General features: G+C 49.9%; 1 protein-coding gene across 1 annotated transcript in view; it reads right to left on the reverse strand.

The window, feature by feature from the left end:
• robo1 (roundabout, axon guidance receptor, homolog 1 (Drosophila)) overlaps positions 1-14,614 on the reverse strand; it is a 368,472-nt gene extending 353,858 nt beyond the window's left edge. The window contains exon 1 of the mRNA XM_072259842.1: positions 13,792-14,614. Within this exon, the coding sequence (XP_072115943.1) occupies positions 13,792-13,849 (58 nt within the window). The 5' untranslated portion in view covers positions 13,850-14,614. The remainder of the gene's footprint in view (positions 1-13,791) is intronic.
• Positions 14,615-19,403: the final 4,789 nt, after the last annotated feature.

The raw sequence follows: 19,403 nt of genomic DNA on the forward strand, positions 1-19,403 counted from the left end.
TCATAATAATAAATAAATAATAAACATTGAGGACATGAGTTGAAGACTCCTTGAAAGTGAGTCTAAAAGTTGTGGGTTCAGTGTTGGGATGAGTGAAGCTGAGTGAAGTTGTCCCCTTTGGTTCAAGACCCTGATGGTTGAGGGGTAATAACTGTTCCTGAACACCGTGCTGTGATTCCTGAGACTCCTGTAGCTGCTTCCTGATGGCAGCAGCGAGAAGAGAGCATGGCCTGGAGGACAAGCATCTCGCTGTATCTCAGTACATGTGACAATAATAAAGCAAGTCCAATTCCAGTTTCTCCATTTCTGGCCTATGGCCATCTTCCAGCACCATGACTACTGAGGATGGACAGCGACAGCAATAAAGAGAATGCAGAAGACACTTACTGGGACCTCCAGATGAATCAGAGTCAGGTTTCGTAGCACCGGCATGTTCCATGAAATTTATTGTTTTGTGGCAGTAGTACAATGCAATATATAAATATTTTTAAATCTATAAATAACAGCAAATAAATAAATATTAAATAAGTAGTGGAAAAAGAGAGCAAAAAATAAGTTAGATAGTGTTCATGTGTTCAATGCCCATTTAGACATTAAATGGTGGAGGGGAAGAATTTATTACTAAAATGTTGAGTGTGTCGTCAGGCTCCTATACTTCCTTCTTGATGGTAGTAATAAGAGGAGGGCATGTTCTGCGTGATGGGAGTCCTTAATGATGGATGCATTGCCTTTTGAAGGTGTCCTGGATGCTGGGCAGACTAATGCTCGTGATGGAGATCGCTGTTTACAACTTTCTGCGGCTCTTTCCAATTCTGTACAATGACCCCTCCGAACCAGATGATGATGCAACCAGTTAGAATGCTCTCCGCATTAGAGTCATTGAACAAAAAAGCACAGGTACAGGCCTTTTGGCCCAATGAGTTCATGCTGCCATGGTACTCACACAGCTAGTCCCAAATTCCTGCAATCGACTATATCCCTATTTGCCCCACTCCTGCAGATACCCATCAAGTGCTCGTTAAATAATATTATTGTACCTCTCTCAACCACTTCCTCCATATGCACACCACTCTCTGCATGAAAGTTGCCACTCGTATCCTGTGTAAATTTTTCTACAGCACTCTTTCTACCTGAAGTTTCTGTGCTTAGGTCCTGAGCTTTCTACAGTTGCTCCAAAAGCTGGAGAAACTCAGCTGGTCAGTGAGCATCTGTGGAGGGAAGTGGGAAGTTGACGATTCAGGTCGAGACCCTTCATCTGTACTGTGGACTCTCCATTTCCCTCCGCAGGTTTGGCACAGTACTCTTGTGGTTAGCATTTCGCTTTACAGCACTAGCAGCCCGGGATCAATTCCTGCCATTGTCTGTAAGGGGTTTGTACATTCTCCCCGTGACTGTATGGGTTTCCTCCAGGTGCTCTGGTTTCCTCCCAAAGTCCAATGGTGTACGGGTTAGTAGGTTAATTGATCATATCGGTGTAAATGGGTGGTGCAGGTTTCTTGGGCTGGAAGGTCCTGTTACTGTGCTACATTTCTAAATTAAAATTAAAGATGCTGCCGGAGCCACTATTTACAGACGCAGCACAGTAACGGGCCTTTGGGCCCAACAAGCACACGCTGCCCATCATCCGTACGGCTTTGCAACGAGGGAGGAAACTGGAGCACCCAGAGCAAACCCACACAGTAATGGGGAGAACGTGCAAACTCCTTATAGACAGCAGCAGAATTGAACCCGGGTCTCTGGTGCTGCAACACCATGAGGCTAACCGCTATGCCGCCAATCCACCCCCAAGAAAATCAGTGTTAAAACATAATACATACAATACTACAGCACAGTATGATGTTTAACCTATCCTAAAATCAATCTAACCCAGGGGTTCCCAGCAATTTTTATGCCATGGATCAATACCATTAAGTAAGGGGTCCACGTACCCCAGGTTGGGAACCCCAGATTTAACCATTCCCTCTGACATAGTCCTCCGTTTTTTCTATCATCCATGTGCCTATCTAGGAATCCCTTAAAGTCTCCAATGTACCTTCTTTCATCGCCACCCCGGCAGGGCGTTCCACTGTCTGTGTGCCACTCCTTATACTTACTGTACCTCCAATTACCTTAAAATTATGCCTCAGACATTAGCCACTGAAAATGCCTCTGGCTGCCCTCCCGACCTGGACCTTATACCTTATATAATTTATCAAGCCACCACTCATCCTCCTTCATTCCAAAGAGAAAAACCTTCACTCGCTCAACCTACCCTTATAAAACCTGCTCTCTAAACCAGACAGCATTCTGGTAAATCTCCTCTGCACCCTCTCTAAAACTTCCACATACTTCCTGTAATGAGGTGAGCATAACTGAACACAATGCTCAATTGTGCTCGTAACCAGTTCTAGCAGCGTTTTCAGTTGTCATACACCTTGCTGCTAATGAGTTTCGTACAGTCAAAATGGAATGCAGTGTGGATATTCTCTCCACAGTTCCCACAGGCTTCAGTGGAAGCCACAAGGGCCCTGCAGTGGTACACGCCCAGCGCTCATTTCGATGCTCCCACCACAACACAGGGATCAAATAAATTCCTGTGCCTTTTAAGAACTGGTTAGTCGGGGAATAATTTTGAACGAGTACTCGCACAGGACTTCACAATCATTCCATGCAAGTCTCAGCTTCCTTTATTCTGGTCTCTACCTTCAATCTTCATTTGCTATCTCCCACAACTTGTGACAATCCACTGGTTCTTCAGTGGAGTGGGGCATAGAGGGTGTGGGGCAAAAAGGGAGAGGAAGAGGGATATATAATATATATATTTGTTGCCGCAAAACAAATTTCATGACATTTGAAAACGCAAACACAAGGAAATCTGCAGATGCTGAAATTTCAATTTCTTTCAATTAGTTCAGTTAGTCCTGACGAAGGGTCTCGGCCCGAAACATTGACTGCACCTCTTCCTAGAGATGCTGCCTGGCCTGCTGCATTCACCAGCAACTCTTATGTGTGTTTCATGACATTTGCCAGTGGTGTTAAACCTGACTCTGAGATTCTCAAATGAATAATGGCACAATAAAGAAGGCAGAGGAGTGACCTTTTAGAGGATTAGAAAATCATAAGGGGTACACACAAGGTGTATTCCACCATGGATGGTCCCAAGCCCTTCTGTGAAAGGATGAAGGTCGGACATGGGGCTAGCAACCGCATCCCGTAAAAACCCAGAGCTACAGAAATGCTAAGGATCTCGTTCCTGAGAGAGGAAGGATCATCATCTAGAAGATGAATGAAAGATGGGCTACACCTGGGGTCAACTTGTAAGACTGGCACAGGACAGAGGGAATCCAAATCAACACACTCAAAATGCTGAAGGAAATCAACAGGGTTCAGTGTTCACTCGAGGTTCATTTCCCACCACTTTCTTGAAGAAATCGGTAGCATACGTTCTCCCCGTGGCCATGTAGGTTTCCTCCGGGTGCTCCAGTTTCCTCCCACATCCCAATGTCGTACCGGTTAGTGCTTTATTTGGTCACATGGGTGTAACTGGGCAGCGTGGGCCTATTGGCCGTTAGGGCCTGTTACTGTGATGTACCCCTAAACAAATAAATAGGAATAGAAATATCTGTGGAGTGCCTGACCCGCTGAGCTCCTCCAGCATTTTGTCTGTGTTGCTCTGGTTTCCAGCATCTGCAGAAACCCTTTAGTTTAGCTCAGGGAGGCACCTTGGTCCAGTTGCACCTAACGGTCTGCTTCTGCGCTGTGTTACTCCATGACTCTGGGAGGTGACGACTTGTTCAAGGGCTTTGAAAAGGGAAGACAGTTTGGAGATAAATGTCGTTTTGCTCTCGACTCTGGCCCTGTCTTTAATCTCGAGCAAAGATAAAGGGTTTAACACAGCAAGGCAAAGCCAAACAGAGCTTAATCACTGCTAATCCCTCCCTATCTTGATGCTCACCTACCTTTCCCCAATTTATCGCCGGAATGAAGATTATTAAATACAGATGAATGAAAGAGGTGTGATATTTGATCAAGCTATAGTGTGATTCTGATCAGATAGATTGTTTTAAATATGCTGAGTGTGAAATAAATATTGGCCCAGGGCATCCTGGAGAATGGCTTGAAATAGAGAAAAGAGAGAGATGGGGGAGGGGGGAGAGAGAGGGGGGGAAGAGAGGGGGGGAAGAGAGGGGGGGAGAGAGGGGGGGAGAGAGGGGGGGAGAGAGGGGGGGAGAGAGGGGGGGGAGAGAGGGGGGGGAGAGAGGGGGGGAGAGAGGGGGGGGAGAGAGGGGGGGGAGAGAGGGGGGGGAGAGAGGGGGGGAGAGAGGGGGGGAGAGAGGGGGGGGAGAGAGGGGGGGGAGAGAGGGGGGGGAGAGAGGGGGGGGAGAGAGGGGGGGGAGAGAGGGGGGGAGAGAGGGGGGGAGAGAGGGGGGGAGAGAGGGGGGGGAGAGAGGGGGGGGAGAGAGGGGGGAGAGAGAGGGGGGAGAGAGGGGGGGAGAGAGGGGGGGAGAGAGGGGGGGAGAGAGGGGGGGAGAGGGGGGGGAGAGGGGGGGGAGAGAGGGGGGAGAGAGGGGGGAGAGAGGGGGGAGAGAGGGGGGGAGAGAGGGGGAGAGAGAGGGGGAGAGAGAGGGGGAGAGAGAGGGGGAGAGAGAGGGGGAGAGAGAGGGGGAGAGGGGGAGAGGGGGAGGGGGGGAGGGGGGGAGGGGGGGAGTGTGTGTGTGTGTTTTATGGACAAGTTGTCAGGGTGGTCAATTACATCAAGATAAAAAATAATAACAGATAATGTGTTCTGTGACTGATTCAGGACAATTAATGGAATCTGGAGAGCTGAAGTGTGGCTCTGCCAGTGTGGCTCTGCCAAGGTCAGTGCTGTGATTCAAGTGGCCTATCATCTGTGAGAGGAGGAGGAGAAATAACAATGGAGGGCACTTTTCTGGTAACACAACAATGCAACCCCGATAACACCGATGTATGAGGAGCATGTGATAACTCTGGGCCTGAACTGACTGGAGTTTAGAAGAATGAGGGGAAATCTGATTGAAACGGATTGAATACTGAAAGACTGAGATAGAGTGGATGTGGAGAGGATGTTTCCTGTGATGGAGGAGTCTAGGACCAGACGGTACAAACTCAGAATAGAGGGACGTCCATTTAGAACAGAGATGAGGAGGAAATTCTTTAGCCAGAAGTGGTGAATCTGTAGAATTCATTGCCACTGATGGCTGTGGAGGCCAAGTCATTGAGTATATTTAGAGTGAAGAACGACGAGTAATGGTGTCAAAGAGGAGAAGGCAGGAGAATGGGATTGAGAGGGGTTTAATAAATCACCCACGATGGAATGGCAGAGCAGATCAGAGGGGTTGAATAGCACAATCCTGTACCATATCTTACTGTGGATGTGAAAGGCATAAACAACATTTAAAAGAAACTTGGACTGGTAAATGGATAGGGAAAGTTTGGATATGAACCAAATACAGCTACATCGGAATCAGTTTTTTTAAAAATCAAGGACATATGTCATGAAATTTTCATGAAATCTGCAAAGTACAGGGTTTCCTTTCCTCTACCATTGATGCTGCCCTCACTGGCATCTCCTCTATTTTCCACACCTCTGCCCTCACCCCATCTACCCACCACTGTAACAGGGACAGAGTTCCTCTTGTCCTTAGCTACCACCCCGTGAATCTCCACATCCAGCACGACTTCCCATCTTCAATGGGATCCTACCACTAAACGCAATTTTACCTTCCCCCCACTCCACTCTCGGCTTTTTGCAACGATTGCACTCTTTGTGATTCCCTTGTCCGCTATCTCCCTCCTGGCACCTATTCCTGCAAGCAGGATAAGTGCTACACCTGCCCATTCACCTCCTCTCTGGGCACCAAAACAGTCCTTCCAAGTGAAGCAACACTTCACCTGTGAGTCTGTCAGGATCATCTACTGTATCTGGTGCTCCCACTCCTCTACATTGGTAGGACCTGACGTAGTTTCGGGGACCACTTTGCCAGGCACCTCCGCTCTATCTGCAACAAGTAGGATTTCCTGGTGGCCAACCACTCTCCAATCCCATTTTAACATGTTGGTCCATGGCGTCCTCTACTGCCATGATGAGGCCACGCTCAGAATGGAGGAGCAACACCTTATATTCATACATTTTCATTTCTTTTCAGGTTTATTTATTGGTAGTGGAACTCTTTTGAGAATTAATACATCTTATTCCAAAATTAAATACAAGAAAAAGCAGGATCTCCCAGTGGCCACCCACTTCAATTCCACTTCCCATTCCTAATTTGTGTGCGTTGCATTGATTAACTGCAAGAGATTCTGCAAATGCTGGAAATCTAGAGAAATACACAAAACACTGAAGGAACTCACCACAGCAAGCAGCGTCTGGAAAAGGAATAAAGAGTCACACTTGGTCCGAAACTCTTCAACAGTATGCACTCCAGGTCTGATATGTTAACTGTTTATTCTCTCTTCTCCACTGTCTCTGTATTCTGACTCTCTTCTTCCGCATGTTCTCTCTCGCTCTCTCTCTTCCCTTAACACCCTTAACATTCTAACTCGGCTGCAACTTCCAGGAATATTGAAACAATTTGAGGGGTTCTCTCAAGACTGGACGTTTCCTGTCATTTATTTTCTGAACTTGACGCTTCACTTCAGTTATTAGTGAAAACCACAAGTGCTTTCATCCGTCCTTCAGGCAGGGACTGCCACATGTGGAACAGACAGACTTTTACCAACATACAGACTGCATCCATTCTCACCATCTTAACTCTTAGCGATAGCTTTCTTACTCATTTTGTAGTGTTATATATTATATAATGAATTAAATATGCGCAGGATAAGAACAGCATGGGTTAGATTCAGGGCAAAGCTCCCTCTACATTGTCCCATCACACACTCCCAGGGCAGGGACAGTTAGATACAGAGTGAATCTCCCTCTGCACTGTCCCATCACACACTCCCAGGGCAGGGACAGTTAGATACAGAGTGAATCTCCCTCTGCACTGTCCCATCACACACTCCCAGGGCAGGGACAGTTAGATTCAGGGCAAAGCTCCCTCTACACTGTCCCATCACACACCCCCAGGACAGGGACAGTTAGATACAGAGTGAAGCTCCCTCTACACTGTCCCATCACACGCTCCCAGGACAGGGACAGTTAGATACAGAGTGAAGCTCCCTCTACACTGTCCCATCACACACTCCCAGGACATGGACAGTTAGATACAGAGTGAAGCTCCCTCTACATTGTCCCATCACACGCTCCCAGAACAGGGGCAGTTAGATACAGAGTGAAGCTCCCTCTACACTGTCCCATCACAGACTCTCAGGGCAGGGACGGTTAGATACAAAGTGAAGCTCCCTCTACACTGTCCCATCACACAGTCCCAGGACATGGACAGTTAGATACAGAGTGAAGCTCCCTCTACACTGTCCCATCACACACTCCCAGGACAGGGACAGTTAGATACAGAGTGAAGCTCCCTCTACACTGTCCCATCACACACTCCCAGGGCAGGGACGGTTAGATACAGAGTGAAGCTCCCTCTACACTGTCCCATCACAGACTCCCAGGGCAGGGACGGTTAGATACAGAGTGAAGCTCCCTCTACACTGTCCCATCACACACTCCCAGGACAGGGACAGTTAGATACAGAGTGAATCTCCCTCTACGCTGTCCCATCACACACTCCCAGGACAGGGACAGTTAGATACACTGTCCTCTGGATGCGTTTTACCCTCTGAACAGTAACTCCTAATGTGCAAGTGTCACATTTCTACTCTGGTTGTCCTGCCATCTCTCAAGCGTACCGCTGCCCTTTGCTGACATGAGCCTCCTGTTCATCTGGTGACAGCAGGAAACATTCCTGCGGCTAAGGAGACTGAATTTCATTTGTCTTCCTGATGAGACAATGTCTCCTCAGTGCTGCCACCAGCTGTGCCAATGAACTCCTGCCTGAGTGATCAGGTAGTTCTACTCGTGTGCACATACCTGACCAGTCACTCATATATATATATATATATATACACACCCTCAACTGCACACTGACCATGGCTTCTCGATTGGAGCCGAAACGTCTGCAACCACTTTGGCAAGCTTGGTGATCAACCAAACTTCCATATGTGCACACTCACTCTAACACACACACACACTCTCACACACACACACTCACTCACAATTTCACCAGGTGGTATCACTGTAATGTGCACTTGAATGACAAAGTTTGAAATAATTTGACCACGGGCACTGACTCTGGGTAGGACATGTGCAAGAATCCGAATGGTAAAAAGTTCACAAAATCAAGGATAAGAGCGGCCTCAGTGACTGGATTGGGAGAGACGTGAGAGCCCCGGTCAATTCTCCACAGAACTGACCATAGTCTCAATGCAAGAGGGTACTCGGCCTGACTCCTTGTGCCTCCATCATTCGATAAGATCATAGCTGATCTACTATCTCTGTGCCACATTCCATATTGATTCCTTTAATTCCCATTATTCAATTGACCTGCAATTATGGACAATGGAGCAGAGTATCAGATCTGTGATCAAATGCCAGGGTTTGACCAGGTCAAAGGTCATGCCCTGGTGACACCGACATCTAAAGTGGGGGGGGGGGGAGAGAGGGGGGGGGAAGAGAGAGGGGGGGGAAGAGAGAGGGGGGGGAAGAGAGAGGGGGGGGAAGAGAGAGGGGGGGGAAGAGAGAGGGGGGGGAAGAGAGAGGGGGGGGAAGAGAGAGGGGGGGAAGAGAGAGGGGGGGAAGAGAGAGGGGGGGAAGAGAGAGGGGGGGAAGAGAGAGGGGGGGAAGAGAGAGGGGGGGAAGAGAGAGGGGGGGAAGAGAGAGGGGGGGAAGAGAGAGGGGGGAAGAGAGAGGGGGGGAAGAGAGAGGGGGGAAGAGAGAGGGGGGAAGAGAGAGGGGGAAGAGAGAGGGGGAAGAGAGAGGGGGAAGAGAGAGGGGGGAAGAGGGGGAAGAGAGAGGGGGGAAGAGAGGGGAGGGGGGAAGAGAGGGGAGGGGGGGAAGGGGGAGGGGGGAGGGGGGAGGGGGGAGGGGGGAGGGGGGAGGGGGGAGGGGGGAGGGGGGAGGGGGGAGGGGGGGAGGGGGGAGGGGGGAGGGGGGAGGGGGAGGGGGGGAGGGGGGGAGGGAAACATACAGACAAGCAAGCAGACAGACACAAGGGTGACAAAGACAGAGGCTAAGAGAGAAACATGTTACCATCAAGGTGCCAGAAGAGACACACTCAAAATTTCAGAAGCTGGCTCTTTCCCTCTGCCCTCAGACTTCTGAACGGGCACTGAACCCAACACCACCAGCTCACTATTTTTGTCTCTCTTTTGGCACTACTTACAGAATTTAATTTAATTATATTTTTATTATGCATTGCACTGTACTGCTGCCGCAAATCAACAAATTTCACAACATATATTTGTGATTTTAGTCTTGATTCTGTTTCTGAGAGAAAAGAGAGAGAGAATGAGAAACCAAGTGGGAGGGGAAAAGACGGAGAGGGAGAAGAGGTGGGGGGTGAGAGACTGAGTGAGGAAGAGAGATACCAGAATGGGAAATACGAGGAAGGGAGACAGAGGGAAGAAGCACTATGGGAGAGGAGAAGATGCATGGGAAAGTGGCAGGGGTGTACAGTGATGAACAGAAATAGTGAAGGACAAGGTCCAAGGCACTGACATCGGTTCACAGAGGTCGTGGTCAGAGAAACTGGGAGATAATAATAGAGGGGAAAATGATCAAACAGACACAAGCATAGAAAGAGTGATTGATGTCAGTGAAATAGAGATAGAACAGCCACATACAAGCAAAAGATAAAAAAGAGAAAGAACAAAAAGAGTTTATAAAATCCTTACAAAATATACCAAGGTGCTTCACTGGAGAATAAGAAAGACAGAAGGGGGCAAAGGTTTGGCCAGAGTAGTGGGTGCTATAAAAAGTCTTAGAGAAGTGTACAGGGAGAAGGCAAGAGAATAGGCCTGAGTGCAATAATAAATCAGCAATGATGGAATGGTGGGGCAGGCCGGATGGGCCGAGCGGCTCATTCTGCTCCGATGTCTGTTGGTCTCATATTGCTGGAATTCCTGAGCCTGTGGCTCAGGCAGCCGAATGCAGGGACACCAGCTGTGGAGCAATGGAAATCGAGGGTGTTGAGAGGTCAGAGGTGCGGCCAACTCTGGAGGAAGAGGAGCAAGGTCCTGGCACAGGGGTAAAATATGGTGCAGTTGTGGTTGTTACCAGACACAGAACCAATGCACAGAGGCAATGAGTGAGTGGAGACAGGGACAGATCTGGGCAGCAGACAGTGAAAAGGGCAGCGGGCAAGAGATCACGAGAGGCATAGAGTAGACAGGCGGTATCCATTTCCAAGGGTTGAGATGTTTAATACCAAGGCAGGCATTTAAGGTGACAGGGGCTATGGGGGCAAATATTTTTTAAACAGAAAATGCTGGGGGCCTGGGGTGGTGGTAGAGCCAGATACATTCGGGACTTTTAAGAGATGTTTAGATAGGCACATGAAAGTGAGGAAAATGGAAGGATATGGACATTCAAGCAACACACACAAAATACTGGAGGAACTCAGCAGGCCAGGCAGCACCTAGTGAAAAAAAAACTTTTCCATAGATGCTGCCTGGCCTGCTGAGTTCCTCCAGCATTTTGTGCATATTGCTCAGATTTTCTCTCCTTTAGGATATGGACATTATGTAGGCAGAAGGGATTATTTTAATTTGCATTCAATTTCTAATGATTTGGGTCGGCACAACATTGTGGGCTGAAGGGACCGTCCTGTGCTGTACTGTTCTAATGGGGCGGGGGGGAGAGAGAGAGAGAGAGAGAGAAAAAGAGAGAGGGGGGAGAAAGGGGGGGAGAGGGGAGAAAGGGGGGGAGAGGGGAGAAGGGGGGGAAGGGGGGGAGAGGGGAGAGGGGGGGGAGAGGGGAGAGAGGGGGGAGAGGGGGGGAGAGAGGGGGGAGAGGAGGGGGAGGGAGAGAGGGGGGAGAGAGGGGGGAGAGGGGGGAGGGGGGAGAGAGGGGGGAGAGGGGGAGGGGGGGGGAGGGGGGAGGGGGGGGGGGAGGGGGGGGGGAGGGGGGGAGGGGGGGGGGGGGAGGGGGGGAGGGGGGGAGGGGGGAGAGAGGGGAGAGGGGGAGAGGGGGAGAGGGGGAGAGGGGGAGAGGGGGAGAGGGGGGGGGAGAGGGGGGGGAGAGGGGGGGGAGAGGGGGGGGAGAGGGGGGGGAGAGGGGGGAGAGGGGGGAGAGGGGGGAGAGAGGGGGAGAGAGGGGGAGAGAGGGGGGGAGAGGGGGGAGAGAGGGGGGAGAGAGGGGGAGAGAGGGGGGAGAGAGGGGGGAGAGGGGGGAGAGGGGGGAGAGGGGGGAGAGGGGGGAGAGGGGGGAGAGGGGGGAGAGAGGGGGGAGAGAGGGGGAGAGAGGGGGGAGAGAGGGGGGAGAGGGGGGGGAGAGGGGGGGGGAGAGGGGGGGAGAGGGGGGGAGAGGGGGGGAGAGGGGGGGAGAGGGGGGAGAGGGGGGAGAGAGGGGGGAGAGAGGGGGGAGAGAGGGGGGAGAGAGGGGGGAGAGGGGAGGAGGGGAGGGAGGGGAGGGAGGGGAGAGAGGGGAGAGAGGGGAGGGAGGGGAGGGAGGGGAGGGAGGGGAGGGAGGGGGAGGGAGGGGGAGAGAGGGGGAGAGAGGGGGAGAGAGGGGGAGAGAGGGGAGGGAGAGAGAGGGAGGGAGAGAGAGGGAGGGAGAGAGAGGGAGGGAGAGAGAGGGAGGGAGAGAGAGGGAGGGAGAGAGAGGGAGGGAGAGAGAGATCGCTCTCTCTCACTGGAATCAGTCTGGAAGCAACACTTAGTGAGGGAGAGCTAGGGAAAGACAGGCGCTCTGCAAGGAAGGAGGGAGGAACATTCCCAAATGCAGGGGGACAGACAAAGGAACAGGGAGGGAGGGAGACAAAGAGCATTGAAGGGAGAGGCAGAGTATAGCAGTGAGAGTGGGAGAGAGTACAGGGTAAGTAGTGTAACAGAATGAGAGAGGGAGGGAGAAAGAGAGAGAAAGAAACAAAGACAGCAGAGTGAGAGAGGCTGAAAGAGAACTAAAGAGGGGAACAAAGACAGCAAGAGTGACAGAGATTGAAAGAAAGAAAGAGAGTTAAAGAGAGACACAAGGACAATGAGGGTAGCAGTGAGAAGAGTGCAGCATGGGGGAAGAGAGAGAGGGGGGAAGAGAGAGAGGGGGGAAGAGAGAGGGGGGGAAGAGAGAGGGGGGGAAGAGAGAGAGGGGGGAAGAGAGAGAGGGGGGGAAGAGAGAGAGGGGGGGAAGAGAGAGAGGGGGGGAAGAGAGAGAGGGGGGGAAGAGAGAGAGGGGGGGAAGAGAGAGAGGGGGAAGAGAGAGAGGGGGGAAGAGAGAGAGGGGGGAAGAGAGAGAGGGGGGAAGAGAGAGAGGGGGGAAGAGAGAGAGGGGGGAAGAGAGAGAGGGGGGGAAGAGAGAGAGGGGGGGAAGAGAGAGAGGGGGGAAGAGAGAGAGGGGGGAAGAGAGAGAGGGGGGAAGAGAGAGAGGGGGGAAGAGAGAGAGGGGGGGAAGAGAGAGAGGGGGGGAAGAGAGAGAGGGGGGGAAGAGAGAGAGGGGGAAGAGAGAGAGGGGGAAGAGAGAGAGGGGGGAAGAGAGAGAGGGGGGAAGAGAGAGAGGGGGGAAGAGAGAGAGGGGGGGAAGAGAGAGAGGGGGGAAGAGAGAGAGGGGGAAGAGAGAGGGGGGGAAGAGAGAGGGGGGGAAGAGAGAGGGGGGGAAGAGAGAGGGGGGGGAAGAGAGAGAGGGGGGGAAGAGAGAGAGGGGGGGAAGAGAGAGAGGGGGGGAAGAGAGAGAGGGGGGGAAGAGAGAGAGGGGGGGAAGGAGGAAGATCCTGGTAGAGAAAGATAAAACAATCAGAGGAAAGGCAGGATCACAAATAAATCGAGAATCAGGGACAGAGGTATTGATGGTAAAGGATAGAGAGAGAGAAGTTGTAGGAGACAGTGAGAGAGAGGTGGTGGAGAGAGAGGGGGGGACAGGGAAGGAGGGTGAGAAACAGTGGAGAAAGAGAGAGAGTGTGCTAGAGAAAGAGGAGAGAGATGGAGATGGGATGGAGAGGGGCAGGGGGAGAGACAGAGGTAGGGAAGGATGACAAACAGAGAGAGGAGAAACAGGCCCAATACGGGAAGGACGGAGGGAGAACAACGTGTGTCAGAGAAAGGTGGACAGAGAGTCGGGCACCCCCACTTACACACCCTGTTGTCTGGGGTTGCCCTAATTCGCTGCTGGGACCAAAATCGCACGCATCCGGACCGAACTGGATCGGGGGATCAGCAAAGTTTCCTCGCACAGGAAGGAGGGTCGTGGAGACCCGGGAGGAGACTGAGGGGATTTTTACAGTCCGTGACTCTAGCAGCGACTCACAATAATGAGGTGTTTTTTTAAAGGTGATCTATTATTCATAAACCAGCCGCTTCATTACCACCCCGATCGACCGAAGTAGAGGGCAGATAATATGCGCCGCTCGGAAGCTCGCAAATCTGAATTATTTTTGTCTCAGGATGCGAGGGGCTGCTTTCTAAAGTTAATCACTGAATCGCAAGCAGAGAACAGCATTCCCGGCAACAATAAAATGCATTAAATATAAACTAATATACGCTCACAGATTCCAATTCAAAACTAGAAGCTGAACTAGAGAGAAAAAAATCACAGTTTAAACATAGTTTGCGGCTAGTTTTCTTTTGTTACCGTCTTCTGACATTTCTTGCTGTCGAGTGAATCTAAAATTTTAAGTATTTATAAAAATGAAGACAGACCTGAGTTGAGAGACAGTAATCCGAGGGCGAGGGAGACACAGAGGAGTTGCGTGGTCATGGTAAATCTCGAAGCTGCAAGATTGTGGAGAAACCGACGGAGTTCCGCAGTCCTGGAGAGAATTAGGATCCAACCCGAACCGAAAGCACACACACACGCCGACTACAATCTGCTGGAGCCGGCGTTATACCCGGCCATAGTTAATGGTCAAGGGCTCTCCCTCCATGCGAATTCCGTGCCGCAATAAAACTTCGGTGGGTTTTTAAAAGTAGAGAGCAAGGGAGAAGAGATTTCCAGGAGTGGGTCCTCCCTTGTGAAACTAACCTCGGGCGCTTTATTGTCCAAAAAAATATTCTGCCTTAGTTTTCTGGTCCCTGCTTCCCGGCGTCGTGTCTCCTGGATGTTGTTTCCTTTTTTTTTGCGTTAAGAAAAACTAGAAAATATACTTCTACACGAGTTCCCGTAGAATTTGGTTCATTATCCGCAGTAGGTTTTGTGTGTGAGGAGCGATTCTTAGAGGCACAGATCTCTCCAACAAGGCGCTTCAATTTGTTTTTTGCTGTTTGTGTGTGAGTGTGAGTGTGTTAGGCTGCTGTTAAACTTGCTTTGAAATTCCCGACACACGAGTCTTGGGTCGGTCAGAAATAAATAATTAGTAACAAGATCCCTGGTATGTGATCACATACAAAACGCCATTTGGTACCAACTTTTCCCCCTCCGCCGACTCTGGGTACTCCATTCCTTCTCGCCCTTCTCCTGTCTTCCGTCTGGGGGAGGTGGGGGTGCTGGGTGGGGTGGTGTTTGAGTCCCGGTCTACCCCCTTTCCTCCGTCTGTCGGGTAGCAAGAGGAGCGACTGGGAGAGTTGAGGTCGGAGCAGATCAATAGGGGAGCCGCCTGTTCCTCCCCTCGGACCCGGCACCAATCCGAGGCGGCGTTCAAATACAGCGGGAGGCAGAGCCGGGAGCCGCACGGGTTCGGAGCCTAACACACTTTACACACTCGCAGTCACACACAATTTACACACTCACCGTCACACTGCACACAAACTTTACACACTCATACGTTCCTGCAGATTACTGTACACACTCGCATATTCACACACATACAACAGACTTACACAATCCGTGCACACGCATTCACCGAACTACATTCACATACACACACAGCACGCTAACACTCACTTACACACCCTCACAACACACTATACACACACTCGCAACACACTAACACTCGCACACACTCACAACACACCAAATACTCATTTATTCACAATACACACTCTACACACATTCAATCACACTACACACTTACAACACCCCGATGTACTGACTCTCCCTGGGTTACAATCCCCGATGTACCAACTCTCCCGGGGATTATTTACCAACACAGCATACAGTCACACACTACACTCTCACACATGACACACTTACTCAGACCACACTCACATATACACTCATTCACTTCATACACTTATTCACACACTCAGATAGTCACACACAATCACATATGTACACACTCACTCAGAAAACTCACACTTACTCCACATTTATTCACTATACTCCACACACCAACCCATACTCATTCCATGCACTGTCACTCACTTGTGATTCATACTCACTGTTTATACCCATCCCACACTCACTTTTGACCCACCACTCCACAAACTCAAACATTCCCTTGCTGACACTCGTTCAACAAATACTGTTTCACACACACACACACACACACTCTCTCTCTCTCACACTCACACAGGCATTCTCTAAATGCAAATCCATGCTTCTTTCACAATCGTATATATTTGCACACTAAGAAAACCATTAGCACACCCATACACGAGTCCATCTCCAACATAATGACACAATGTACCCACTCAGTTCACAAGTAAAAACAGCAACAATGCCAAAAAGTAAAAAAGATATTATCAGGAACTTGGTAGTGAATGCATGTAATATTGGAAGAGAAAATAAAAATAAACAAAATCTCTCTTTAAGAAATAAACAATGTCTATCCCTGATGTTCCGACTCTCCCCGAGGTGCAGTCACAGAGGTACTGACTCTCTCCAGTACATTCCTGAAGGTACCTACATTTAGACAGGGCACATTATTCAACTATGTTGGTAACACAGAAGGGCCATGTCCAAACCAAGTCTCACACTAACTTCCCAGTGGTGTAATGACCAGAAACATAATGATACTTCCTAGGAGTCAATCTCTTGTGCTGAATCTTAAAACAACAGGCAAACCTTGAAGAATGGGGGGCAGATTGTTCTCAGATATGGTTATCCTCACATTTCTGTATCCTGCTTAATGAGGTCTCAGTCAGAGACCCCATTAACAGTACATTCAGTGCTGTGAATTTTTTTCTCTGTGTCAGTGTAATTACAAATAAATGCAGATCGCAACCTGTGATAAATGGTCTGTGATCTGCACCAGCAGACTGTTGTGAAAAGCTCTCATCTCCATCAACGTCCTTAAAACCACAATATGTGACCGATATATTTTCATCCTTTTACTTAACATCTTATTTTCTTCACAAACATTCCATCTCTTTCTAAGTCAGGGAGAACAAATAAATCACACATTCACTCCCTTGGTTAAGACCTCTAGGATAATTTAGGAGAAAGTTCACCCTTGTCAGTACTGCCCCTTTCTTCAGTGCCTCACCTCCCTTCCTGTGACCCTCCCCCAGTATGATCCTCCCTCAGTACCACCCCTCCCCCAGTGTGACCCTCCCTCAGTACCACCCCCCACAGTGTGACCCTCCCTCAGTACCACCCCTCCCACAGTGTGACCCTCCCTCAGTACCACCCTCCCCCCAGTGTGACCCTCCCTCAGCACCACCCCTCCCCCAGTGTGACCTCCCCTCAGTACCGACTCTCCCACAGTGCGACCCTCCCTCGGTACCACCCCCCACAGTGACCCTCCCTCAGTACCACCCCTCCCCCAGTGTGACCCTACCTCAGTACCACCCTCCCACAGTGTGACACTCCCTCAGCACCACCCTCCCACAGTGTGACCCCCCCCCTCAGTACTGACTCTCCCACAGTGTGACCCTCCCTCAGTACCACCCTCCCACAGTGTGACCCTCCCTTAGATTTTTAATTTGGACTAGGTGAACTTCTATCACTGTGAAGTTTCTCACTTCGCTGTGCTGAAGGTGTTACAGAAATACAAGTTGTTGAGAGGAGGTAGCCCATCCATAGCTGAGGTAGGAGCAAGAATGTCTCCCAGTGAACCAATTTGAAATGAGGAAGTGAGAGGGAGGGAGGAAGAGTGATGGAGGAAAGGCTGCGATAGTGAGGGAGCACATAAAATGGAGGTTGAAGAACAAAGTGTGCGCGCGCACACACACTCACACTCAAAATGAACTTTGAACTCTGACCCCCACCGGTTGCCAGCCACAGAGCAGTCCCCACACCGTCACTAAAACATTTCACCAGTTTATGACCAAGGTATTAGAAATGTGTGCGCTCTTAATCCTTGGGTATCCACTGGATTGAAAGATACCAACTAAATACGCTGTTAAAAGGCACTCACAAAGTGCTTACGTGTGATGTGAAACCATTAAAGTGGATTCTCGGTGCAGTAATGAGTACAGAATCCTCGCAGCCAAGTTCGTACAGGTGACTTGGACCATAAGACACAGGAGCAGAATCAGGCATTCAGCCCATCAAGTCTGCTCTGCTATTCCATCATGGCTGATTTATTATCTTGCTCAACCCCATTCTCCCGCTTTCTCCCCGTAACTTCTCACAGGCTGATTAATCAAGAGTCTATAAACTTCCACCTTAAATATACCCAATGACTTTGCTTCCTCAGCCATCTGTGGCAATAAATTCCACAGATTCACCACCCTCTGGCTAAAGAAATTTCTCTTTATCTCTGTTTTAAAAGGACATCCTTGTATTCTGAAGTCTCTGGTCCTAGACTCCCCCACTAGAGGAAACATTCACTATACCTGGGCCTCTCAATATTCGATTGGTTTCAATGAGATCCCCACGCCCTCAATCCAGTGAGTACAGGCCCAGTGCCAATCGATCCAGGCCTTTCAATATCTAGGCCGAGGGAGGGCCAGGCCTGATTTATCTAGGCCTTGCCCTTCCTTAGCCGTTGTCCCACAGAATACAGTCCTACCCCCATTCCTTCTCCCCACCCCTCCCCCCCATTCCCCCCCTCAGCAGCTGCCACAAGTTGCTTTCACTGTGAAAGGACTGTTGTGTGTGTGGGGTGGGGGGAGTGACTTCACCCAACAATTGGCTCATCACCAACAACAGTCTGCGTTTATACAGCAGTCTGGAGAACCCCAAGCTGTACGCAGGACTGTGACTGTTATCTGCAGTTTAGGAGATTGTGAAAAGAGGCACCAGTCCCGGTGAAGAGTTATAGTGTCGTAGAGTCATAGAACATTGAAACAGCCCTTTCACCCATCTCGTCCTTGCTAAACTATCAGTCTGCCTCGTCCCATCGACCTGCACCTGGGACCATACCCCTCCCATCCATGTACTTATCCAAACTTCTCAAAAGTTCCAGTCAAACCTGCATCCACCACCTCCGCTGGCATCTCATTCCACACTCTCACCACCCTCTGAGTGAAGAAATTGCCCCCTCACGTTCCCCTTAAACATCCCACTGCCCCCACCCGCCCACCTTCCACCTTACCTGGTCTCACCTATCACCTGCCCGCCCCTTCCCTGCACCCTTACCTTTTACTGGCATCCACCCCCACCAGTTCCACTCCTGATGAAGGGTCCTGGCCCAAAATGGCAACTGTTTGTGTTCTCCTCCACAGACGCTGCCCGACCTGCTGTGTTCCTCCAGCATTGTGAGATCTCCAGCGTCTCCAGAAACTCTTGAGATCAGGGCTCAAAGGTGCTTAGCTTTCGGAGACAGCACTTCAGTCTGTCCCAGTAAAGGTTTGAAAAAGCCTCTGATTAGTGCACTCCAAAGAATGTGTTAGTAGACGCATAGTTTTGTTTCCCCTTTTGGAGTTGGTTTATTATTGTCACACGCACTCAGATACCTGTCTTGTACACTGCTCATATCCATCAAATCATCAGTTTATTGAGATAGAACAAGGTAAAACAATAACAAAATGCAGAACAAAATGTAACAGCTAATGAAACAAAAACTGTAGTTCTAGTAACCGTTAATGTGCAAGATCATAATGAGGTAGATTATGAGGTCATAAGATTGTAAGACTCTGATAACAGTGGGATAGAAGGTGTCCTTGAGCCCAGAGGCATGTGCATCCAGGCTTTTGTATCTTAAGCACAAGAGAATCCAAAGTAACACAGTTAATCCTTTCCAATTAACAGGGTAATAAGACCATAAAACCATAAGATATAGGAGCAGGATTAGGCTATTTGGCCCATCGAGTCTGCTCCGCCATTTCATCATGGTTGATCCATTTTCCCTCTCGGCCCCAATCTCCTGCCTTCTCCCTGTATCTCTTCATGCCCTGAATAATCAAGAATTTATCAATGTCTGCTTTAAATATACCCAATGACTTGGCCTCCATAGCTGCCTGTGGCAACAGATTCCACAGATTCACTGCTCTCGTCTCCATACAAAACGGACGTCCCTCTATTCTGAGGCTGTGTCCTCTGGTCTTGG

The sequence above is a fragment of the Mobula birostris genome, chromosome 6 (assembly GCF_030028105.1).
Source record: "Mobula birostris isolate sMobBir1 chromosome 6, sMobBir1.hap1, whole genome shotgun sequence".
NCBI classification, from domain to species: Eukaryota; Metazoa; Chordata; class Chondrichthyes; order Myliobatiformes; family Myliobatidae; genus Mobula; species Mobula birostris.